Consider the following 26,137-nt stretch of genomic DNA (forward strand, 5'->3'; position numbering starts at 1 on the left):
TCCTCCTGAGCACTGCGATGGATGCCCCGTTCTGCCTCTTCCCAAACCAAGGCTGGACCCTGACTCCATCCATCACTTTGGCTTCTTTTCCTAATGACTGTTTCCTCTGCTGGAAGGGGTGCTACCAGAGCTTCGGCACGCGGGGATTTCTCGTCAGATCTGTCACTTTCCTTGCTAAGGCCTGAAAAATACCTTAATCATCCACCTCTTTCTTCTTCTCAGCTGATAACATTTCTTCCCACCCTCGCATGATCAAGAGACAAAAGCCCACTCCTCCCCATCCCATCAGAAGAGAGACACTAATTCTCTTTTCCCTCCTCAGCCCCTCGCATTTCACCTCATATTCATTCCTTCACCTTAGGAGGAACCCAATCAGAGGCAAATCAGTCCAAGTCAGTACCTACAAAACCTCGGATTTCTTCTCCCTTTTCCCCCCAAGGATGATCTCTGAGGGCAGGGATTCTGGACCTGAGAACCTAGGAGATCCAGGGACCTAGTGACATTGTCATGTTGTGCCCAGATGTGTTTTTCTAGGGAATGTAAACGTTTGTGTACATTCAGAATTTGGGAGAGAGGTACAGAATTTGGGAGAGAGGTACACGCTTGTTCAGCAAGAACCTTTACAGCCAAGAGGGCCAGCATATGGCCCCCTCAAGTCCGACAGGAGGCCTCTCTGGGTCACAGATGGTAGAGAACAAATGTAAAAGCTGTGTGGAAGCCGGTCTCTCTCGCCTTTTGAGCTTGCTCTAAATTTGCCGATGAGTCTCCGTTACTTTAGACTAATTGATGTCACCAAAAGAGATGTCACCAGAGTGGGGGCAGCCAGGAACAACTCCTCATTCTTCAGACTTTACTGCTTGGGGTGCTGAGTAGAGAGGAGTTGAATGATCTTTTGGTGGAAATGCAGATGTTCATCCAAGAACTTAAACGAGGGGAGGAAGAGGGAAAAAATCCCCAGAGGGGCTCCAGTCTTAGCTCCTTCATGGCAAATGCTTGAAGCACTGTTTATTCCAATGTGTAATAACAAGCACCAGAAACGACATGCAGCATTCTCCCCCACCCCAACCCTGATCTGGAGGTAGGAGACCTATGACCATGATGGTGGAGGGAACTCATGTTCAGGAAAGGTCCTAAGTAGGCAACCTATGGGGAGGGAGGTCAGAGTTTACTAGGGCAAAGGCCCCTGCCTGTTGGCCTCCTGTAGCAGCTGGAGAAACCAGACACGTTCTTCTACCTCTGGCCCCGCTAGGCAAAGTGGTGCTGCCAGCCCCGCTTGGAAGGGACGTGAATCCTAGGAGGACAGCCCTGTCCTTGGGCACCTGGCCTTGCCCCGCCCTCTGGGGGTAATGAGGTGAAGTAGTCTTTCCTCTTAGGGAGGGAGAGGCCATCTCCTAAATCTAAGCTCTTCTGGCTGAGAACAAGCTAGCCCCTGGAGGGGAAAGAGCCTTCTCTGCCCCAGGGAAAGTTCGGGGCTAGATGTCCTCGGCAGGGGTGCAGACCCCCCCACTCCCCTTCCCCAGTGATGGGCCAGTTGCTAACTTCGGCCCCTAAACGAGGACACTATATCCATCACATGGCAAGTCAAGTATAAACACGCACACAGAATCCAAACAAAGTTCCAGTAGAGGCTGCTCATGGACCCCCACAGGGGCAGCTTGCAGAAGAATGAAGTCACCCCTTTGTTCTCTGCATCTCTGGAGGCAAAACTGTCCCCCCTTGCATGTGAGTAACCATGGGGACAGCTCAGGACAGAGAGAGTTTCAGACTTAGAAACATTCTCATCCCCAACTCCTCTCTTCCCTCCTCAAATCCCAAAATGGAAAAAAAAAAAAAACCCAACCTAATTCTTGAATCGAAGGGCTCTAGAGCATATGAGGATGTAAACCTCTCACTCCCCTTGTCAGGCAGGGGAACTCTGACCCAAAGAAGAAATGATTGGCCCAAAGGCCAAGGTCCTGACCCCTGGATGCCTTGGTCTGCACACATTCCTGTGAACGATGATTTGGGAGGTGAGGAGGTGAGAGGGGTTGACTCAGTCCTGAGGAGAGGTTGGCATAGAGCACTTAATTGGCACCCGGCTGGAAGATGGCCAGATTCAACCTTCTCCATTCCCCTCTGGGCAGTCCTATGGCCAGGGTGGGCTGGGTTGGGGCTGGGTAATTGGCACTGAGTCCTAAACCCTGGGGTCCAGAGAGGGATGGAAAGAGGGACCGGAAAGAGGAGACACCACAAAGGCATACGGAACTGGGTCCCGACGTCAAGAAGCACCAATAGCGTTGGCCTTCCCCGGACAGGGTAGGGGAGAGAGCCTGGGAGAGATGAGGCAGCAGTGGGGAAGGGCGGGCAAAGAGACAGGCATATCCTTTTGTAAAGGTGAGAAGGGGAAGTGTGAAAGGGGACCTGAGAAGGAGCTATAGAGGGCGGGCAGAGAATGAGGAAGGAACCGCCCATCCATCCATGTCCTAGGGTTCTGGGGCAACTTGGCCTCGTGAGGGTCCTTCGGGCCCTTCCAAAGGCCCTTTATGGCCCCCCAGGAATGAAAGGAAGGCCCAGCTGGACTTGGAGAAGGATCTCGAATGCCTCTGACCCAAGGGGCTGGGGGAAAGGGTGGATGGAGATGGACAGAGAGGTGGGGGGAGGTCTGAGATGGGGATCCTCCAAGACCAAGCCTAGGATGGAGGCCAGGGAGGAAGGTAAGGAGTTTAGGGCCGGCATGAGTTTTGAGTGCTGGTGGAAACTGCCCCAGCCTGGAGGGGCAGGAGGACTGAGGGAACAGAAGAAACTGACCCCAACCCCAGGAAGTTTCCTGGCTTTGGTTTCTCGAATTTCAATGCAGTTGCAATGTATCTGCTCCCCACCGGGTTTAAGGCTTCCTCGGGACCCTCTGAAGGCTGTTTCCCAGGCTAGTGAGCCTCCCCAGTTCACGCATGGTGGACTCCGTGAGCAAGCAGAGGCTGGAGGAGGGAGTGGGAAGCACACTGAGCCAGGGCTCTCTGGAGATCAGTGCCTGCACGGGGCCTAGGTGGCGCCCATTGAAGAGGGCTCACTAACCCACTGGTGGGCCCTTCACGCAAGGGACCAGGGAGACGGCTGCCAGCCAGTTTCCCCTCCCCCCACTTTTATTGACAGGCTGATAGAAGTGGCTGCTAGGAACCAGTCTCAGGGCTCTGGTCTCCTGCCTCCAACCCTTGCCCCGCAGCAGGGGCTGGGAGGCACCCTGCGGCCCCAAGTTAAGATGCCTGGGTCCAGGCAGTCGGCAAGAAGCCCTGAGTTCCTGCCATCCCATCGGGGGCTCCAGCAAGAGGAGGGACAGGAAGCCACTGGGAGGGCTGCCCAGGTTTCCGACAGCTGCTGCCTGCCCATCCATCCGTCGTCGGCGAGGACTTCTCAAAGCTCCAAGGCCAGAATGGTGGGGGAAGGGAGGGGGAGGAGGAAGAAGGGGGCGGTCCTGGAAGCAGGAGGTGTTTAAGAGGTGCTGTCCTGTTCGGGAGCAGCTAGGCGGAGGCTGCTTACTGCTTCTCCACGGCTCCCTGTTCAGCCGCGCTCTCCTGGCTGGGGGCCTGGTCCTGGGCCTGGGCCTGGGCCTGCCCGTGCCATGGGGTCTCCTTGAACACAAACCAACAGTTCCCGGCCCACAGGAAGAAGTTGATAAAGCCGAAGAGCTGCAAGGACATCGGGCAGTTTGTGAGAAGAAGAAGGGACATTGTGGAAACAGGGAGGGGAGTACCTGGAGTGGGGACAGATGGGGAGAGGGCAGAAGGCTGCAAAAACTGAAAGGCAGGTCACTGGATATTGAGACGGAGTTCAAAGCCAACTCCCTCTAGGAGGTCCTCTGATGGAAGTGTCTAACTGTGTACAGATGCACCCGAGCTGAGGCACGGGCACTAGGGGACACTGGCCCCTGTGGTGGATCGCCGTGCAAAGCACAGCAAGGAGCAAGGGCCCTGGTGGCACTCCCCACAGCCCCCGCGGGGCCCTGTTCCCAGAGCCTTCTGCAGGGTGCGTGTAGCCAGAGCTGTCCAAGGTGCTCCTTCCCTAAGGCCAGGGACCTCTCCAGGGAGGGACCCGGCCAGGGCTCTACTCAAGTATTTATTCAAAATATTCAAAAACCTATCAGCAGGAAGTACTTGGGGGGAAGGGTACTGATGCCTGCAATTAACTTTGAAATGCATTAAAAATAAGATGGATTGACAGACGAAGAGAGGCAGATACACGTGGTACAGTCTAGGTGATGGGTACGTGGGTGTTCATTGTAAAATTCTGCTGTGTGTGTGAACATTTTTACAATAAAATGTTGGGGGAGGTGGTGAAACCTATCAGCAGAGTTCCAGCGAGGTCTAGGAGGCCCCCTGGTGTGCCAGACACTAAACTCTTCCGTTGCTGGGCCTTGGGGAGGTTCAGATCATTTTCAGGGTAGGGTTGGTGGCTGGCATGACAGGGGACATTTGAAGAGCTCCAGGCCTCACTTATTTCCCAACTGATATGAAAATGTATCAACAGGCCTCAGCTGGTGTGGCTCAGTGGATTGAGTGCAGGCCTGTGATCCAAACAACTGCAGTTTGATTCCCAGTCAGGGCACATGCCTGGGTCGCAAGCCTGTTCCCAGCAGGGAACGCACAAGAAGCAACCATACATTGATATTTCTCTTCCTCTCTCCTTCCCTTCCCCTCTAAAGATAAATAAATAAAATCTCTTTTAAAAATGTGTCAACACCGTGGCAGCTGGGATGTGCATACCCGCTGGACCCACAGCTGCCCAAAGCCCTTCTCCAGCCTGGAGGCCCCAGTGACCATGAGCCGCTTCCAGGTCTGGATCTGCACTCAGCTTTGGGCGCAGCCACAGCCCTGGGCTCCACCTTCCCACACACAGTGTGAAGGCAGGGGGAGTCGGGGTGCGGAGAAAAGCAGGGAAATGGGAAGGCAGGGTGCAGCAGGAGGAAGGAACAGGAGGCTGAGTGGCTCTCGGGGTCCCCTATCCCACAATGACGTATGGCAGCCAGCGTTAGGCACAAGGGGTGCTGCTCTGGGTGTAGGGGACACCAGCTGTGGGGTCACCCTCTCCGTTCTTCTCAGAACCCTCTGCTGGGACGAAACTGGGCAGCTGGGACAGCCCCGCCCCCCTGCCCCAAACCCTCTGGTGGCCGCAGGTCTCACCACGGAGAGGTTGACCAGCCCCATGGAGGGCGTGGCCCCGGCGCTGCACACCGCTTCCTCGCCGTGGCACACGGGCATGGCGGCGGTCAGGCTGGACGGCCGCGTGGCGCCCTTGACGTCGGTCAGGCCCTTGCCCCAGGCGGCTGCAGCTACCAGCCAGAAGAAGGTGAAGGAGACGGTCACGCAGAAGTCCTGGGAGGAGCAGAGGGGCAGGAAACGCAATCGCACCCCAGGGGTCCCCACTTCTCTTCCTCTTGCCGTAATACTGGAGTCCTGGGGTCCCCGGACAGCCGCCTCTCCGGGTCCCCGCTGGAGTCTCCGGGGGCCAGGCCGGTCCCAGCGAGCCCGCTCCCTGCCGCGGAGGAAATCCCGCCGCCAGGACCGCCCTCGCCCACGCCCTCAGAACCGAGGTCAGCTAGCAAGGTACCAGGGCACCTGCTGGTCGGTGGTCACCCCAAAACCCAGGTGGCCTAGACTCCCCGTTCTACCCTCCCTGCCTTTCCTTAAAGTTTTTGAAAACGGTTCTCTTTTTTTAAAACGTGTTTTTCCGTGACGACAGTAGTCTCGGGTGTACAGCGCAGTGCCTGGACCCAAAGCCTTCCCCTTGACCCACCACTGCGGGGCCAGAACCGGTGGCAAACGGGGTCCCCAAGGACACCCCTCCGCCTCGCATGCCTGGGATGGGGAGGAAGCAAAGGAGGAATAATATTAATAATAGCTACTAGTTTGCTCCCACGTTATAGTTGAGGAAATGGAGGTTTAGAGGGAGCAAATAGCTTTTCCAAGAGCACACAGCTAGTAAGGGGCAGTCCCGAGATTCGAACCCACTTAGCCTGGCCCCGGAGCCCGCTTCTCGATGCTGTTGCCCTCCCGCGAGGAGGCCAGGCGGCGGAAAGCTGGCAGAGCAGAGGCCCGAGGCTGGGGCCCTCCACCGACCCCAGGGTTTCCCAAGGGGCCAACTGCGAAGAGCGGGCAGGCGGCAGGGACCTGGAAAGCCACAGAGCTGGCTCCCCCCGCGCCCCCCGGGGGGGGGGGGNCGCCGCCCAAAGGCCCCGCCCCCCCCCCCCCCCCCCCCCCCCCCCCCCCCCCCCCCCGCAAGCTCTGGCTTACAGCCACTCACCGCCAGCGGGAAGCGCTTGTTTTCTGTGTAGAGGGCGTGGAAGCGCAGGTAGAACACCAGCGCGGCCATGGTGTAGAAGAAGGAAAAGATGCCCAGGGTCACAAAGAACTCGGCGGGGGCGGAGAAGTCCCCCATGAGGTGCATGGTCTTGAAAGTGGAGTCGTCGTCACAGAGGGGCATTTCGTACTGGACCCGGTTCAACCTGCGGGGTGTGGGGGCTGCTGAGCGAGGGGGGGCCCTGAGGGGGGTGGCCTGTGCTCTCTCACCACCCCCCAACTCTTCCAGGGGCAGAGAGAGTGGACCTTATAGCCAGGACAGGAGCGTCCCTGGGAGTCCCCTCCAACACTGCCTCCCATTCAGCCACTCCCCAGCCCCACTCATTCACCCGTCCATGTACGGTGACCGAGGGTTTCCGAGTATCCCCAGGACCCTTTAGGTCACAACCACAACATATACAGTCCATCGATTCCTGATAGCCGAGTCACCAGGAGCCAGAGCTCCACTCTGCCCCAGGGCAGACACAGGCCAGAGGGTTCCAGGCCTCCCTGAGGCCACAGGGAAACCACTCCGGACATAACAGAGAGGAAAACAAATACCCCAGTGTATACAAAAGACAACCTCACTTGGCTGTGGCTGCTAGAAATTTCTGAAAAGGTGAGCCCTGTCCCATCTGTCCTCTGAATACTTGGGGTCCCCTCTCCCTCGTCTCAGGAAAGTCCGTCCTCTTCTCCTGGGCGCAGTGCGCCTCCTTGTATTCCGGTACCTGGTAAGCACCCACCTCAGCTCTTTGGGATCCAAGTACCAATGAGCGTCCTTACCTTCAAAGGCAAGGAAGGAGGAGGCTGCTGAGGGTCAGGGAGACCTGCCCAGCTTGTCCAGACTCCCATGACCCTCCCTTCCGAACTGCATGAGTTCTTTCTGCGAAGCTTTTGCCACCTGCTGTTAACTGGATCGTTATCACCACAACGGCCTTTCTGGTTTCCCTCATGTGTTTCCCTGGTCAGTGGGTCTGAAAGTCCTACAGCAAAGGAAGGACCTGGGTTCGAGAGGGGCTGGTGGGGCCAGGCTGCTCACCTGAAGGGATAGCCGAACAGGACGATGATGGCGCTCACGTCCTTGGCCTCGTTGTTGCAGTGAACCATCGCTCCCGTCTCCCCGCTGTAGGAGCCGCAGCACCCAAAGGCGAACATGGCGAAGAGCTGAGGGAGAATGAAGCCCTTCGAGAGTCAGAAGGCCTCACTTGGCTGAGGAATAACCTTTCAAAACTACCCGCTGACTCTCCATAGTACAGATATGCGCAGGGGTGGGGGTGGCGTCAGGATCTCTTTAATCAGGTCCCTGCGGGGCGGTGACCCCGGGTTCCCATCGGTCCTCCAGCCTCGGGGACCCGGGGTCACGGCACAGGGTGTGGGACCCAATGGCTACATGAATAAGGCCAACTTTGATGGTGTTTGGATGTGGCACTGGGGGCCACGGGTAGTCTCCTTAAGATGATGACTAGCACAAAGCGTCTTAGGCTTTTGGAACCCTCTAGCTCAAAGCTGGCCTTGAATGTCCTCCCCACGGGAGAGGCACCTGGAAACAGATTCCCTCGCACCAACCTGGATCAGGCACGCTTGGAGTTCTTCCCGTGTCTCTTTCAAAGCCACCATTGGATTCCGTCATTACCTTGTAGCTGATTTTCTTTTTTAATATATTTGATTGATTATGCCATTATGGTTGTCCCATCCCCCCCTTCATTCCCCTCCACCCTGCACACCCCCTCCCCCTACACTCCCCCCCTTTAGTTCATGTCCATGTGTCATAAGTTCTTTAGCTTCTACATTTCCCACACTACTCTTGCCCTCCCCCCTATCTATTTTCCCTCCACCGTCTATGCTACTTATTCTCTCCTCCCACTCCCCTGTTGCTAACCCTCCATGTGTTCTTCATTTCTATGGTTCCACTCCTGATCTAGCTGTCCTCTTAGTTTGCTTTTGTTTTAGGTGTGGTTGTTAATAACTGTGAGTTTGCTGTCCTTTCACTGTTCATATTTTTTATCTTTTTCTTAGATAAGTTCCTTTAAAACATTTCATATAATAAGGGCTTGGTGATGATGAACTCTTTGAACTTGCCCTTATCTGAGAAGCACTTTACCTGCCCTTCCATTCTAAATGAAAGCTTTGATGGATAGAGCAATCTTGGCTGTAGGTCTTTGCCTTTCACGACTTGGAATACTTCTTTCCAGCCCCTTCTTGCCTGGAAGGTCTCCTTTAAGAAATTCTCTGAAAGTCTGATGGGAACTCCTTTGTAGGTGACTGTCCCCTTATCTCTTGCTGCTTCTAGGATTCTCTCCTTCATTTTAATCTTGGCTAATGTAATTATGATGTGCCTTGGTGTGTTCCTTCTTGGGTCCAAGTTCTTTGGGACTCTCTGAGCTTCTTGGATTTCCTTTGCCAGACTGGGGAAGTCTATTTCCTTTGCCAGACTGGGGAAATTCTCCTTTATTATTTGTTCAAATAAGTTTTCCACTTGTCGTTCTTCCTCTTCCCCTTCTGGTACCCCTATGATTCAGATGTTGGAACATTTAAAGGTGTCCTGGAGGTTCCTAAGCCTCTCCTCATTTTCTTGCATTTTTATTTCTTTATTCTTTTCTGTTTGGTTGTTCCTTTCTTCCTGCTGGTCCACTCCATTGATTTGAGTCCCAGTTTTCTTCCCATCACTATCGGTTGCCTGTGCATTTTCCTTCGTTTCACTTAGTGTAGCCTTTATTTTTTTCATCTAATTTGTGACCAAAATCAAACAGTTCTGTGAGCATCCTGATCACCAGTGTTTTGAACTGTGCATCTAATAGGTTGGCTATTTCTTGGTCGCTTAAAAGTATTGGCTCTGGGGCTTTGATTTGTTCTTCTAATTGAGCCATTTTTGGTCAGGTCGCGCCTGTTTGTAGCTGATTTTCTGTGGCTGCCTGCGTCAGTGGAAGGAGACAGAGCTAAGGAGGACAATTTCTGCCAAGCCTTCAGAGGGGCCAGGAGAGCAGGGGCCATGCTGCCCTCCTGTGGTACTGCCACCCGACCGCTCTTCCCCCAGTAGAGCTGGCTGGGCCAGTGCCCGGGGCCCTGGCTCAAGCCCAGAGAACAGCACCCTCTACTTGCCTTGCCAGCCTCCACTCTTTCCCCAGGGGCTGCTCCCTTTGGGGTCGGTTGGCACTGCCATTTCTCTGGGAGAGCTAAGGGAGGTGTTTCAGGTCACCTGAATTGTTTTCCTCTCATTCTACTAAACCTCCTGTCTCAAGTGAAATGATGCCCTCAGCCTATGATTTTCGCATTTCCTTCTGGGGAAACAAGCTTGGATTAGAACAGGAGGTGAGAAATTGGAACCTCTTACCCTCCCACATCGTCGGCTCAGGCCCCATTTCCTGGGCTTGCTCACGACGCAATCACTCTCAATGGGCAGGGCATGGACTCTGCTAATTGTCCATTTTCTGTGTGTCTCTGTGACTCGGTGTCTTGGATATTAAGCACCTAGAAGACAGCTAATTTGGGCCCCCATCCTGCAGCCAGAGGTGGAAATAGAGACGTGCGCACATTGTTTGGCTCGGGCTTGCTGGTGTCACGGAGTGAGAAGAGACCTGGATTAGGAGTCTAGAAATCTGGCTCTGTCACAAAATTAGCTGGGTGACTCGCTCTGCTCTCCAAGTCTCCGTGTCCTCACCTGTAAAATGAGGGTTTGGAGGAGGTCCATGGAGGCCTTTCCAAGGCTGCAGCCCCTCACTTGCGGAGGGGAACGTCATCAGGGTGCTCTTGGCCGTGCTTGCCTGTGCTTGCCAGCAGCTGCGCCCAGCCCCGGGCTGGTGCCCAGTGCCATGGCCCCGCCCTCCACCACCTGGCCTGGCACATCCTCTGGGTGATGGAGCCACTGACCCCTTTAAAGGTCATAATGGACACCTCTCTCTTTCTAGGAGGTTTAGTCCAGACAAATGGGAATTGTCTCCATTTTTAAAACCATGCAGGGAAGGAGATAGTGTGACCTCTCTCTCCCATTCCTGAAGAACCTCCTCACCCGTCTGACATTTTGGAGGTTGCCATGAAGCCCAGTGGTACTCATCGTTCTGTCAGAGCTGTGGGGATGTCACCCAGCACCTCTGGGCCATCACCTTTTGCATACTCCAAGTCTCCTTACTGGTGTCACAGTGGGCCTTGTCTCCAAGGCTGTCTCTAGTCTTTTGTCCACTCTGTGGTTCTCTGACTCCTCTTGGCTTCCAATGGCCAACCAGACACAATTAGGGCACCACATTCTAGGAAGGGCCACACGGTCGGATGTATTTTTACCTGTAGGCAGTTAGCCAGTGAAAGGCCCCATATAGGCTCCCTAAGAGTGTGGGTATTCCTAACCTGGGGCAATGGAATGGGCTGTTCTGAAAGGTTTTTTTTGCCCGAATTCCCTGGACAGATTCTGGCATCTTCAGAAGGATGACATTTATTGAGCATCTACTATGTGTCAGGAATTGCTCTAGCCACTAATACTTAGCAGTGAACAAAAGAGAATAAAAATCTCTGTCTTCACGGAGCTCATAGTCCGCAAGGGTGACCACTAGCCCTAAGGAAATGTACATGAAAGTTAAATACAATTTACAATTCACTTGCTCAGGTACACTAGTCACATTTCAAGTGCTCACTAGCCACATGGGACTGGAGGTGCCACACTGGATGACACATTATAGAACTCTTCCATTATCACTGAGAGTTCTGCCCTGTCTAGGTGGCCACCTGGAGGTTCTGACCACCGTGAACCCTGCTTTATTATTTTTTATGGGCAAATATACTCATAATACTTTCGTCTGAACTGTACTCTCTTCTGTTCTGATTCTTTGAAAGTCAGGAATCTCTAACCACTTTATACAACCCGTTATTAAGCAGCACGCAAGATTCAGTCTGACGTCGCAGTGGGCTGTGTGGCAGGCGGTTTGCCGAGTGAGTGGGGGAAGGGAGGACTTGGAGAGGTCCTCACAGGCCCACGGAGAGCAGCTGCGCAGAAAGGATCTCAGAGATTATCGAGCGCCACTGGTCTCCTTTCGCGGAGGTGGCAACTGAAGTCCCAAAAGATTAAGTGACTTTCCCAAGGTCATATTTAATCAATGTGAGAGCCCGGCTTAGAATTGACATATCCGGACGCACCTCCAGGGCTCTCTCTACTGCATCCATTCATTTATTGACAAAGAGTCACTGAGCATCTACTTTGTGCCAGGTGCCGGAGACATAAAGATAAATAAGTCGCTGCCTGGTCACAAGCATTTACAGCTAGACAGGAGGGTGTCGTGTTCGAACAGGCAAACAAAAACCCCGTGTCACAGAGTTATGAAGGCTGAATAAAACCATCTCTCCCACAGGCAGGGAAGATTGCCTGGTGGAAAGGTGTAGCTCCAACCTGGGACGCAGGAGCAGAGACGCCCCCTCCCTCTTTCCGCACATGTTTTCTTTCTCCTTGAACTGTGCCAGGTGACTGAGCCACAGGGAAGAGCAGGAAAGAACTGAAACCACCCCTGTCACCAAGCACCAAGCTCTGGTCACAGAGAGCCATCTGGTCACAGAGAACAGGAACCAAGGAGAGACGGAGTCCCTGGGACCCGGCGGTGGATCTCTGGAGTTCCAGTGTCAACCAGCCTTCCTCCTGTTGGACCCGCACTGCTGGGGACTGCGATGGTCAGACACGGCCCCCCACCCTTCCTGCCTCTGCATCTCTTTTGGAATGATGCCAGAATGATCTGGCCACTTTAAGGATGGAGCTCCACTCTGGCGCCGACTTGCTGGTTGGGGAGAGTCCGTGTCAGTCCTGAGAACACGGGCACCTCCGTCAACATCAGTCAGTGTTCTGACAAGGAAGACAAGTCCCCCCAGTCCTCCTCCCACCCTCATCTCATCGGTTTCAGGGACTCCGAGGGGCTGCTTTCACTTTCCCCATTGTTATTCTTTAAAGATTTTAAAAAAATATATTTTACTTATTTATCTTTAGAGAGGAAGGGAAGGAGAGAAGGAGAGAAATATCAATATATGGTTGCCTCTCATGAGTCCCCTGCTGGGAACTGGTCGGCAACCCAGGCATGTGCCCCGACTGGGAATCGAACCGCGATCGTATGGTTCACAGGCCCGAGCTCAATCCACTGAGCTACACCAGCCAGGGCTAAAGATTTTTTCAATTTATTTTTAGAGAGACAGGAAGAGAGGGAGAAAGAGAAGGAGAGAAACATTGATGTGCAAGAGAAACATGGATCGGTTGCCTCTCGCACACCCCCAACCAGGGACCTGGCCCGAAATCTAGGCACGTGCCCTGACCTAGAATCCAACCAGCAACCTTTTGGTTTGTGGGATGACACCCAACCCACTGAGCCACACTGGTCAGGGCTCCCCACACTCATTGAAATAGCTGATCTTCATTAGAGACCCCAGAGCCAAATAAGTGACTTTGGCATCTCAAAGGTGAATTATAGATCTGGGGCACACCCAGTTAATAACATGACTCCTTATGGGAACAGTGACTCAGTAATCGGGGAGATTCCTTTGTACCTTGCCCTTAAGGTGAGGATTTGGCAGCGACTCTTGAATAATCTCACCAAAGGACAAGTCTAGCTGACAGTCTGCACAAGGGGCAAAGTTAGGGGACAGGGACGGTTCAGGAATAGGAGGAAAAGGAACCCATACTTGTAGAATAAGCCCTAGACTCACAGGCTCGCCATGGTCTTCCTGAATGCTCGGATGCTTTACAGACATTGCCTCCTGCCGTCCTCTCAGGGAGTCCACAAGAGAGATCTTACTTACCCTCATTTACAGGTAAGAAACTGAGGCCCGTAAAGTTTCGGCACTTACTGTAGGCTCCACGGCTAAAAAGCAGAGGAGACTGGGTTTAAATCAAGGCCCATCCACGTGGGCCACGCGATACTCCAACAGGATCACGGTTCAATTCCCAGTCAGGGCACATGCCTGAGTTTCAGGCCAGTTCCCAGCGGGGGATGCACGAGAGGCAGCCATACATTGATATTTCTCTCCCTATCTAAAGATAAATAAATGAAATCTTTAAAAAAATCAAGGCCCATCCAACTTCAAAGGCTGCCTCTTTTTCCGTGGCCGAGTGGCTCAGTTGGTTGGGGCATCATTCTGTACACCAAAACGTGATGGGTTGGCTTCTCCTCTCTCACCTTCTCTCTCTCTCTCTCTCTCTCTCTCATTAATAGACATGTCCTTGGGTGAGGATTTTTTTTAAGTGTACCTTTAAAAAAATTAAAACAAAACAAAAACCTCGTTCTCCAACAACTGGTCTCTGCCCATGTTATCTCACTAGCTTAGTATCAACTTAGCGAGACCAGGATTGGAACCGAGGGGAGATTAGTTCATTCTTTAATTTTAAAGACGTGCCAAGCCAAACTCCTGACTGATAGAACAACATTCCTTTCTTCTCACCTTTAGGTACACTAAAGCCTTTGCTTTTGGTAGTAATGACAATGAAAGTTTTCAATTTGTGGGTTGGTGGTTTTGTTTTTGTTTTTTTTTTCCCTTTTCTAGTCAGGAGCAATTGATCCCCCCCCTAGCAGGAAAGGAGTGAAATCCCCGATGACATGTTCACGGTCACTGCAGTGCAGGGTCCCAGGCACGCGTGCGCTGGCTCGTCTGCAGAGGCTCAGGGGCAGGGAGACTGGAGCTCTGAGAGTGGCCGTAGGAGCNTGACTGATAGAACAACATTCCTTTCTTCTCACCTTTAGGTACACTAAAGCCTTTGCTTTTGGTAGTAATGACAATGAAAGTTTTCAATTTGTGGGTTGGTGGTTTTGTTTTTGTTTTTTTTTTTCCCTTTTCTAGTCAGGAGCAATTGATCCCCCCCCAGCAGGAAAGGAGTGAAATCCCCGATGACATGTTCATGGTCACTGCGGTGCAGGGTCCCAGGCACACGTGCGCTGGCTTGTCTGCAGAGGCTCAGGGGCAGGGAGACTGGAGCTCTGAGAGTGGCCGTAGGAGCGAATCCAGTCTCCTCACGGTGCTGTCCTTTGAATGAACACTGAGTTCCAAGTCCACCCCGGGCCTCGGATTTAGCGTTATGAGAGAAGGCACCTTCTCTCTCTCAATGGTTAGGAATTGTAAAAGGGTCACCAAGATGAGGCAGCACTTAGAGACCAGTGCTGGGCCTGGGAGGAGACCGGGTCGTTCTCCTAGGCATTGCTTCACACGGCCTTTATAGAAACAGCAGCAGGACCAGGGGCAGGGGTGGGAGGGGGGTTGGGAGAAGGATAGAAGGGTTGAGGAAGGAATCTTTGCAGAATCCCCCTCTTGGAGGATGATTCCATGGTCCAAGGACCTCATTGTTACCTTTGTCCCTTGACAGTCTTTCTTAAATGTCCCTTAGATCCGTTTGTATGGTTCAGTGATAAAATTCTACTCTTATATTTCAAGCTCTGCTCCTTTGGATCGCTCCTAATGGCTTCTGGGTTCTGGATGGCGGTCACGTGGAGCCTGAAGAGCCTTCTCGTCCGGCCCCTCTGGTGCTCAGGTGGTGGGGTCAGGACAGGAAAATGGGAGTGGGTGAAAGAACTCAGCTGGCAGTCTGTCCAGCTACTCTCGCAGCGGCGGCAGGGAGAGTGGAAAGTCCCTAATGGGCCCCAGAGTTTGCACTTGGAAGCTCCCCAGACTGGCCCGCAGCCCCACGCAGCGTCTCAGATGCCCAGAGACAACCCCAAACGCACGCTCACCCCTGAATCCCAGATTTGATGAGTCTCATCCAAAGGATCGCTTAGGAATGGGTGACTCAGGGCTAACTCCTGTCTCTAGGGAGTTAAAAGCCCTTTAGAACTCAGGCCTCCTCAGTATTAACCGTAACCTACTCTCTAGCCGGATTCTGTGCTGAAAGCACATTAATATGTTATTCACACACCATTTGGTGTGGATAGCCTAACCAGGATCTCTCCTGTGACGGTACACTAAATGCTCCCCAGTCTCGACGATTTGAAAGAGTGACTGCACCTGTCCACATTCCCAGCTTACACCCAGGAGGCCTTGGACACTGGGAAGGACAGAGAGTGGCCAATGTCTCCAAGTCCCCATGAAGCAGGGAGAGTGTGTTTCCCCTGGACCATCACAGGGGAAACTGAGGCTCTGGGCAGGTGGTTTCTTCAAGGTCACAGGCTAAGGCTAATGAAGAATGCTATTTTAGCATGCCAACTCTTTCAGAGCAGAAGGAGGTCCTGGGGTGGTTCTGACCAACATTTTACTGGTGTTGGAAACTGAAGTCGGAAGAAATGACTTGCCCAAGGTCACGTGGCTGAAGAAGGCAGGCCCAGTTGTGGAGCCCAGGTCCCTGGCTTCCCAGCAAAATAGTCTACGCTATTCTACAAGCCACATTCTGGCCACACTGTGATTTTTTATTCGATCTTGTTTTTCCTTTTCTTTATTCCTGGAGCCATGAATTTCACCCACTCATTCATTCATTCATTCATTCATCCATCGCTTCACTCAGTTACAGGAACCAGATTACTCTAATGACCTCAATGGGGAAACCCAAAGCCGGGCCCTGCCCACTCCCCCGCCCCAGTGCACCTGCAGGGTCAGCCGGGGCCTGGTGGGTTTGGGTGCAGAATGGTTTCCAGCCCTGCCGCCTTCCCCGCCCTGCCCTCCGCCGCGCTCCTCATCCCCCCGCCCCCGTCGCCCTCCCCCTCCCGCCTCGGAGGAGTGGTATGTGCAGGATCAGAGTTCTGGAAAGGTTACACCCGGGACCTCTCGCCCGGGTGAAATGTGAGCTCCTTGGGCAAAGGCTCCTTGCACATAGAAGGACCGAATCCCGGACTCGGCATGCCTCGCTTCTCACCCTCCTGCCACCAAGTGCTGCAGAAGCAACCCCAGCCCGCCCCTCCCCCGCCCACCTGTCGCCGCCCCCCACCCTTCTGCGGGCTGCGGGCCGCTTCAGGACCTCCCTGCCCCCCCACTCCGGCCACATTGCTTCGGGTCAGCGTCACAGTCCAGGCTCCCGAAATAGCCGGCGGCTGGGGCCGCGACTCACCCACTGGAGAACTTTGATGAAGCCCAGCGGCTCCTCCAGCCGCCGCCAGCGCATCCCCACGAGCAGGCGATCCACCTGCGGAGGCGGGGAGGGCCAGGGGTCAGGGCGGTGGGTTCCCGGGGAAAGCTCTCCGCACCCAGGAGACGGGGAGCAATGCAAGTCCCGACACCCAGGTGCAGAGGCGCGCGCGCGCGGGGTGTACCTGCTGGCGCGGCGACTTGTCCGCTGGGCGGCTCGGGCTCTCCGTCGAAGACATGCTGGCGCGGCGGGGCTGGGGCGCGGCGCGGGGGCTCGACTCCCTGGCCCGGAGGCTGCGGGGGCCGCGGGCGGGCGGGCGTGGGGGCTGCTGACCGGCGGCCGGGGGCGCGAGCGGCGGCGGAGCGCGGTCCAGGCCGGGCGGGTGGGTCGCGGGGCCGCAGCTGCTTGCACTCGCCCAGGTCGCGGCCGCCGCGCCGGCCTTCGGCTGCAGAAAGCCCCCGAGTCCGATTCAAACTTCTGTCAAACTCGCCAGCGAACTTGGCCTCCCGGTCACGTGGCGCGCTCTGCGGAACCCTCCTCCCGCCCCCCGCGCCCCTTTCTCAGCCCGCAGGGCTCCTTAAAGGGACCTGGGGCCTCTGCGGGGAGTTCGGCCCCGAGGGGGCTCGAGTTCTTTGCCACAAACCGCCCGGGGCAGACCCGAGGGGGACACGCGGCGGCTCCAACCGGTCGCCAGAGTCGGAAACAAGTCCGGAGCTCGGGGACGCACCGGGTCCTCGCCTATGGTGCCCGATTCCTCTGGATCTGGAGCGGTTTTCCTCTTCTGCCACCTCGCAACCCCCAGAAACCGAGGGGATGTTCACAGGGCATTGTCAGCGCTGAAATCTAAGCCCCTAAGGTTCCGAACCCCACGGTTAGCAAATCACTCGCCTCCAAAGTCTCGGAGAACCAGTACGGACGAAAGGGGCCCTGGAATAGAAATCGCTCATTTTTTATTCTGTCCAGCTGAGCGTTGCTTCAATCTTTTTTTTTTTTTTACAACAAAAGGCATTCGTATGTCGTGATTTAAAAGTTGCTAATCTTTTAAAAGTATAAACTCAGTCTCCTTTAAAGCAGCCTTCACGACTTATATGAGAGTCAAAATCAAGTCTGAGGACTAGAGGCTCGGAGAAGGTAATTCGGGTTGAAAAGTCGTTCATTACCATCGCCCTGCGCCCGGCCCCTGACTCTCCGAAACAGTGCTCGGCAGCAGCCCCCAGGGAGCGGTCAACAACTTTACGCGCTCGGCTGACCGGATTGTGAATGTCAGTAGTGAAAGGTTAAGTGACCTGTCCAAGGTCGCTGCGTGAGCCCGTGGGCGGTGCCCGGGGGAGAGAACCGCCCGCACCTACTGCCCACCTCCTCCCCATCGTTCTTGGAGGTGCGGGCTGGTACTTCGGGAGGACTGTGTTTTTGAACAAACATTTGTCTTTTATTAATCAACTCATTCCCCCACTGAGTAAGTGCGCCCCCCCCCCCCCCGAGGCTGGGGTGGCAGGGAGTGGCCGGGATCAGGTCGCCTGGACTTGAAGGAAGCTTCTCCAGATTGCCAGGCAAATGTAGGCTGAGGAAGGGACAAGTGCAGTCCAGTTTTTTTAGAAAAATATTCTGCAGTTTTAGGTTCCTTTCCATGGAATAGGGGCAGTAATTTCCGTCTTACTTACTGCCTAAGGTCATCCTGAGGATTAAGTGTAAATGCCCACACTACGGAAACATGAAATAATACTTATCACCAGTGTCTACGACAACATGCCTGTACATTGTCAACACAGTCCGAAAAGAACCAGAGCAAAGCAGCAGAAGTCCACACACCCACCATCAGCCTTGTCAACACCCTGTCTTGTCCCAAATCCATTCTTTCTAAATGAAACAAAAATTGCATATAAAAATAAAGTCCTTCGTATCCTTCTCTCCCTCTCTTCTTCCTCCCCGGAAGTAACCACCACCCTCTCCTGAGTTAGTTTTTTATCAGCCACATGTATATTTTAATACTTTTACTACATACGTGTATATAACTACATCTAGAAACAATACACAGAAATTCACCAGACGTAGTGCTATTTTACTAATTGTTTTGAACTTTGTCTAAGTATTATGCTGTAGGTAACCTTTTTTAACTTCCTTTTTAAGTTAGTGTTGTTTATGAGAGCTATCTAGCCTGATGCGTGTACCCTTAGTTCATTTATTTTAGCTCCATGGAATTCCACAGTACACATGGATCATAGTGTAGTTACTAATTCTGGTACTGATGAACATTAGGGTTTTTCCAAACATTTCCTCCTACACACAGTGGTTCACTGAATGTGCACACATTTCCCGGTGCACATGCTCACAGGCTGCTATACAGCACTGATTTTCCAAATTTCTTTTCCTTTTTCTTTTCTTAAACGCAAATCCTGGTAAGAAAGAAATTTTTACGGCCCATTATACGGAGTGGGCAAAAGTAGGTTTGCAGTAGTGAGTAGTGAGAAATAGAGTTTATTCTTGTAGTATTGTTGATTATTGCATCATTCATGTGTATCGCACCTGTAAACCTCCTGTTGCCCACCCCTGTATAAACTGAAACAAAAGTTTCACAAAACATTCTCACATTTTCTACTCCATTTCATTTTTTTAAAAAAATTTCGGCCATCCAGAGGCATATTCGGGTTTTGTGTGGCCTAAAATGTATAGAGTTTGGGGGTCCTCCTTTAGAAAAACAGTACGAAATTAGTAACCAAGCCTTAGAAGAAGCTTTGCGAGCAAGGGGTTCTGAAGCTTCAGCTTCATTAGTTCCAGGGTAAATTCCCTTCTAAGCAGACACTGGATGGTTTTAATGACTCGTGAATAATGGGTCTCCACCCACGGTTTGACAAACATCACTCTATACTCAAACGTGAGCTGGCTGTGTCATAAGACAAGAACAGTTCAACTTCGAGTTTTGATAAATGTCACCAACAGCACAATCAAGATACAGAACTTTCCACCCTGGCTGGTGTAGCTCAGTGGATTGAGCGCGGGCCTGTGAACCACACGATCTCGGTTCGATTCCCAGTCAGGGCACATGCCTGGGTTGCAGGATAGGTCCCCAGGAGGGGACTCAACCAGAGGCAACCATACATTGATATTTCTCTCCTTCTCTCCTTCCCTTCCCCTCTAAAAATAAATAAATAAAATATTTTAAAAGAAGATACAGAACTTCCCAATCATTCCTAAGAGCTCCCACCTGCTGATCTGCCGTCACTATAAATTAGTTTTGCCTTTTCTAGAATTTCAAATAAATGGAATTATACACTATGTACTCTTTTGCAGCTGACTTCTTTCACTTGGCATAATGATTTTGGGATTCATCCATACTGTTGCACTTAGTTTGTTCCTTTTGGTTGCTGAGTAGTATTTCATCATATTATGAAGTTTGATCCATCACAATTTATCTAGCCACCTGCCAAAGTACATTTAGGTTGTTTTTTTTATTTTTTGCTGTTATGAATAGAGCTGCTATAAACACTCTTATATGGATTTTTGAGTGAACATATGCATTTATTTCTAGGGCAAATACCTAGAAATTCCATTTCTAGGTATTTGCCCTAGAAATAAATGCATCTAGGTTATGAGTAAATATGCGTATATTTATTTTTTATTTATTTTTAAGATTTTATTTACTTATCTTTAGAGGGGAACGGAAGGAGAGAGGGAGAGAAATGTCAGTGTGTGGCTGCCTCTCGTGCGTCCCCTGCTGGGAACCGGCCTGCAACCCAGGCATGTGCCCTGACTGGGAATCAAACTGCTATCCATTGGTTCGCAGGCTCACGCTCAACCCACTGAGCTACGCCAGCCAGGGCCAATACGTGTATATTTAATTTGATATGAAACTACCAAACAATTTGCAAGCGTAGCTTTCCCACCAACAACGTATTCCAGTTGCTTTGCATTTTCTCCAGCGCTTAGTATTAGTTTTTTTTCATTGTTGTTTTGTTTTGGGCATTCTAAAAGGTATCTCATTATGGTTTTTTTTATATCGGTTTTTATTTTTCAATTACAGATGACATATAATATTATATTACTTTCAGGTGTACACCCCAGTGATTGGACATTATGTATAAGTCTCAAACCCATCTGACATCGTACTTAGATGTCAGTTCTTAGAATATTACTGACTATATTCCCTATGTCATACTTTACATCCCCGTGACTACTCTGTAACCGCCTTATTCCCTTCACCTTTTTTACCCAGCCCCTTCCGTCTGGCAACCGTCAAAATGTTCTCTGTATCTATGAGTCTGCTTCTGTTCTACCTGTTTGTTTTGCTTCTTAAATTGTTGATAGATATGTACTTATCATCATTTTATTGTTCATATTTTTCTTCTTCTTCTTCTCCTTCTTCTTCTTCAAAAAGAGCCTTTGACATTTCATGTAACGCTGGTTTAATGGTGATGAACTCCTTTAGCTTTTTCTTGTCTGGGAAGCTCTTTGTACATTTTTTGATTCTAAATGATAGCTTTGCTAGGTAGAGTAATCATGGTTGCAGGTCCTTACTTCTCATTTTATTGTGGTTTTAATTTGTATTTCCCCAATAGCTAATTATGTAGAACATCTTTTCATGAGCTTATGTACCACCCGGGTATCTTCTTTGGTGAAGTGCCTGTTCAAGTCTTTTGCCCATTTTTAAACTGGGTTGTTTGCTTCTTGCAATTGAGTTTTGAGGCGTCTTTACTTATTCTGAATGCAACTCCTTTCTGGATATCTGATTTGCAAACATTTTCCCCCAGTCTCTGGCTTGTCTTCTCATTCGAAAGTTTTTAATTTTAATGAAGTCCAACTTATCAATTATTTTTCTCCTGTAGGTCATGCCTTTGGTATTGTATCTCAAATGTCATCTCTGCCCTGGTTGCTGTGGCTCAGTGGATTGAGTGCCAGCCTGCAAAGCAAAGTGTCACAGGTTCAATTCCCAGTCAGAGCATGTTCATTTTTTTTTTTTGAGAGAAGAAGGGAGGGAGAAAGAAAGGGAGAGAAACATCAATGTGTGGTTGTTTCCTATGTACCCCCTACTGGGACCTGGCCTGTAACCCAGGGATGAGTCCTGACTGGGAATCGAACTGGTGGCACTTCGGTTTGTAGGCCTGTGTTCAACCCACTAAACCACACGAGCCAGGGCACTCTCAGCATTTTTTAATCCATCAAATTATTTCATAGCAGATATTCCATTTTTAGAAAATTCTGCCTGTTAGGAGTAGAGGCTCTCTACAAAAGGAAATTGACCACTTGCAAATTTCTATCCTAATAGACTTTTGTTCATTTGTTTTAGATAATATTGGGAGATACTAAAGACTTCTTGAACTTTTGGTAAAATGGCTTCTAACTATCTGGAGTCCCAGTTCTGTTGGACTGGGATTTATAAGCAATTCGTAAAGGCCTAATGCACTCAAAAACCACTTAATCTTCATACATGCTTCAGAAGAAAACAGTTTAAGGGAAAACATATATATACGAAGGTAAAAATCAATGGCTGTCATGGCGATGAAGAAGGAAAACCATGACATCGTGTGCAGCAATGATTTAAAGGTTTCTGGGGTTTTTTCTGGAACTAATAATGCAGAAAAGGGTATTCTAACATAAATTAAGGCAGAGAAGTGTGAACTAGTAAGGGGTATTGGCGATTAGCTAATACTTCCATTTGCCCCGAAAAATCGATGTCTGAGGGGAGCAGTGGAAAATACAATTAGAGTGGTGGTCAGGGACGAGGGCCAGGAGTGCTAAGCCCTCGGGCAGTTCTATTACCCCTCCCAGATCTAAGCAGAAGAGGCGACACCGGACAGTGGTTGAGGGTCCCAGCCCACAGTCAGACAGATCTGAGTTCCACACCCAGTTCTTCATTCCACAGCTATGTTTCCTCTTCCAGAGACTTAGATTTTCTAAGATTTTTCTTATCTACAGGATGGGGTTAGTGATGGTACATACTACAAAGGGCTGTTGTGCAGGTTGAAGAAGATGGTGTACGTAGCACATATGCAGTAAGTACCAGTGGCTCCCTGATCAGAACTGCGACCTAGGAACGTGCCCCTGGCAGCCGTGTGTATCAATGATGTAAGCATAGGGCTTTCCTTCTTACAACTGAACCAGGGCCTTCCAAGGTTTGTGCGGAGAGTATTTCAGACAGCAGCATCTCTAGGTGGAATGACATGTCTCTGAATTAACCAGATTTAGAGGTGACTTTGACTGCAGGTCAGGGCAGAGGGATCATCATGATTGCATCACTATTTCTATGGCCCAGTGATCGCTATACCCTACTTAAAAAAAATTATTCATTTATCTTTAGAGAGAAGGGAAGGGAGGGAGAAAGAAGAGAGAGAAACGTCAGCGTGAGAGATGACCTTGGTCACCTCTCACACCCTCTCACACGCCCCAACTGGGGGCCTGGCCTGCTGGTCCGCAATCAATCCACTGGGCACACCAGCCAGGGATACCCTGCTGGTTTCAAGCACTGAAACTCGGGTGTAAGACCATTATCTTAGACACAGGTCAGCAGTTTCATTTAGCTGTCTTCACACCCCCCTTCCTCGTCCTGCCCCAGCCCCCTCCTCATCATTAGCACCACAAGCCTTCCCATCCCCTCTCCACCACCCAGCTCCAGCAGCTCCCTGCCTCTTCCAAACTCCTCCACCCTCCGCTACACTCAGCAAAACTCCACAGGAGGAGGAGCCTTTGAAATGGGAAATCCCGCCCCCCCCACCCCGCCCCCGACCCCGTAGGGAATGGGGAGGAGTCAGACCCCGCCAGGGCCCTTTCTCTCGGACTCACAGGGGAGAAATCAGTAGTCCTGAAAACTCTGCGAGGAGCTTGACTGGGCAGGACGGTCCTGAAGCTTTTCCAGACCAGTCAGGTCAGAGGCATACGTGTGAGTGCCGGGGTAGGGAAAAGCAGTGAACTTGCAGGAAGACACAGAGCCTGATGGCCAGAGGGACATTTTCTAAGATGTTTATAATTTTTGTTTGAAAATGTGTTAAGTCATATATTTAGTTTCTTCATGAATTAAAAAAACTTTATACATTTTGAACATATGAAAAATAAAATTCAGTATTTTGGCTTTGTAGGAACTTGGAACAGAAACATTGCTAATATAATTTTGCTCTAGTGTTGTAACCACACACTGAAAGAGGAATCAAAGATGGTTAAAGTGTGATAGACCTCGAGGACATTTATGAAGTAGGGAGTGTCACTGGCCTAGCGAACACTGTCCTGTATTGTAAGACAGGGTGTCGAGATGAGGGTCCTACCCCTTTTCTTAAAATGTGTGTGTGTTCTTGCACAAGAGACAGAGAGACAGAGAGTCAGAGAGATGGATATTGGTTTTGTAGTTTTCCTTTACCCTCCTTTGGTATCAGCACCAAATCCCAAAATACTAGCGTTTACTTCCTTTCGTGGTCAGAATTTACAGCATTTAGAAGAATCAGTGAAACTGATTCCCATGCCTCCAAGCAAAATCCCTGTTCTTTGGTTGCTTCTAATTTGCTTGATCAGAAAACTAGATGAATTAGTTACAACTCTTTCAATGCAGTCACCACCCAACTCAAACAGGCTTACGCAAAAAAAAAAGGTAATTTGTCGCTTCCTGTAACTGAAAGGTCCAAGAGTTTTAGTCATAACTGGTTCTAGGGACCCAAATGATAACATCAGAACTGGGTTCTTTCTCTCCCTCTCTCTGCTCCACTCTCCTCGGTGTCAGTTTCCCTTTCCAGCAGATTCTCCCCCGTGATAGCCCAGGCCAGCCCAGCCTTACCCGCGGACCACCTAGGAACCCCAGGAGAATTGCAGGCCAAGTTCTGGGTAGGGTTTTCAATGGCCTGGAATGGGCCACATTCCCAATGTGGAATGAATCCGTGTGGATGAGGGACTGGCCAGATCTTGGACCTTGTGGGTGGCACCAGTCCTACCAGAAACACAAAACTGAGAGGGAACTAGTTTCCCTGAAGGAAAACCGGGGAGCTTTTGCCTACAGAAATACACAGTGAAGAAGCAGAAACAACAGATGTTTGCTGCATCAGACAACTAAACCTGTTAGAATTGCATCTAGAATTACGGCAAATAGGCTCTAAATGGGGATCCAAGAAAGCTTCCCCTAAACAAAGTCCATGAACCCAGGTACGTCAACTTTGTGAAGCTATTTTGGTAGTTTTGAGTGGTCCTGTCACTCCAAACTACCAAGAGCTGAGAGCTAGTTCAGCCGAGAGCGTGGAGACAGTCTTTTGAAGAATCATTTTCCTCTGCTGGCTCTTTAAGTGCGGTCATTTCTTCAGATTTTATTCTCTGAGTAATTAAATTGTCCCATAAACAATCTCTGGAGAAGATGGGTTGTGCCATAACCTGGCAAGCTGCATTTCTCTCATTCAGAATCATACCCGCAAATCATTAGGTCGCATAAAGAACCTCACAGGACACTTAAGCCACCTGGAGTACAGGCAGAGTAACTCAAGTGTAGCATTTAAGAACTAAAGGAATGTGGGATTGCTTTCCAGAATGCCCCTAATTTTCAAAATGAGGACTCAATTCGATCCATGCCAACTGAACGCTGTTGCATTACTGATTGTTTCCACCGTGCTCATTTCCCCCATTTTCCAGCAACAGAGCTCAGATTTTGCCGGAGGCAAGCCATTCTTGGCCACGCGGTTTGGGTAAGATAAATCCCACTTCTGGTTTTACAGACAGGCTCTGATTGACTTACAGCAATACTCCTGGTCATGGTAATTCATTCAGGGATGGGCATAGGACCCCAATTCAGGCCAATTATACTCAATTCTTGGACACCTATTTGAATGGATAAGAATCAATACCTCTCTCTCTTTCATTGGATGTACATCCACAAGCACATAATTTTGGGAACTACTAGCAGCCGTCTTGCACCAGGAAGAGAGTTGGCTGAGCATGAAGTCAGTCTCGAGAAAAACTAGCTCCTGGTCTTATTATTTGAGTTGCTGGATCAAGCCATGCCTGAAACTGTACAATTGTGGACTTTTTGGTAATGTGCACCAATACATTCCCTTGACTTTTTTTATTTTAAAAGATTTTATTTATTTGTTTTTAGAGAGAGGGGATGGGAGGGAGAAAGAGAGGGATAGAAACATCAATGTATGGCTGCTCTCATGTGCCCCATACTGGGGACCTGGCCCACAACCCAGGCATGTGTTCTGACTGGGAATCAAACTGGTGACCCTGTGGTTCACAGGCTGGTGCTCAATATGCTGAGCCACACCAGCCAGGGCAAATTCCCTTTACTTTTTAAAGTTCATTTGAGTAGAACTCTCTGTTACCTGTTATTCTCATGGCCACCTCAGTGGCAATATAGTTCTAATTCTAACCACCTGCGTTTAGTGTCAGTCTCCACAGAGTGAAAGGGCAGAGTCCTTAGCAAGACGGCCCTTACTTCGGGCACCAGCCACACTTCAAGGGCCCCCAGGCCATTCACACTTCTGACCAACCGATGAAAATTCAGGGACTCCCATGATCCCCTCAGGTTCAAGAATTAACAAGAATGACTCACAGAACTCGAAAACAATGCTACATTTACCATTACAGTTTTTTAAGTGTATTTGTATCACTTCTGTTATTACAGTTGTCCCAAATTTTCTCCCTTTGCCCCCCTCTGCCTGGTACACCCCTTCTCTCTAGCCATGTCCCCCCTGCCCCCTTAGTTCATGTCCATGGGTCATGCATATAAGTTCTTTGGCATCTCTATTACCTACACTATTCTTAACATCCCCCTCTCTATTTTGTACCTATCATTTATGCTTCTTAATCTCTGTACCTTTCCCCCCATGCTCCCTTCCCCCTACCAACGGATAACCCTCCAAATGATCTC

General features: G+C 50.7%; 1 protein-coding gene across 1 annotated transcript; it reads right to left on the reverse strand.

The window, feature by feature from the left end:
- Nucleotides 1-985: 985 nt before the first annotated feature.
- Nucleotides 986-16,805, reverse strand: SYPL2 (synaptophysin like 2). The gene is made up of 6 exons (XM_037050399.1): nucleotides 16,493-16,805; nucleotides 16,291-16,365; nucleotides 7,348-7,472; nucleotides 6,274-6,475; nucleotides 5,154-5,345; nucleotides 986-3,662 (listed from the first exon to the last, which is right to left on the reverse strand). The coding sequence occupies exons 1-6, from the start codon at nucleotides 16,544-16,546 to the stop codon at nucleotides 3,510-3,512; spliced, it is 801 nt and encodes a 266-aa protein (XP_036906294.1). The 5' UTR covers nucleotides 16,547-16,805; the 3' UTR covers nucleotides 986-3,509.
- Between the last annotated feature and the right edge of the window lie 9,332 nt (nucleotides 16,806-26,137).

This window comes from Sturnira hondurensis, unplaced genomic scaffold, assembly GCF_014824575.4.
Source record: "Sturnira hondurensis isolate 20B ecotype Veracruz unplaced genomic scaffold, ASM1482457v3 Scaffold0006799, whole genome shotgun sequence".
Classification (NCBI taxonomy): domain Eukaryota; kingdom Metazoa; phylum Chordata; class Mammalia; order Chiroptera; family Phyllostomidae; genus Sturnira; species Sturnira hondurensis.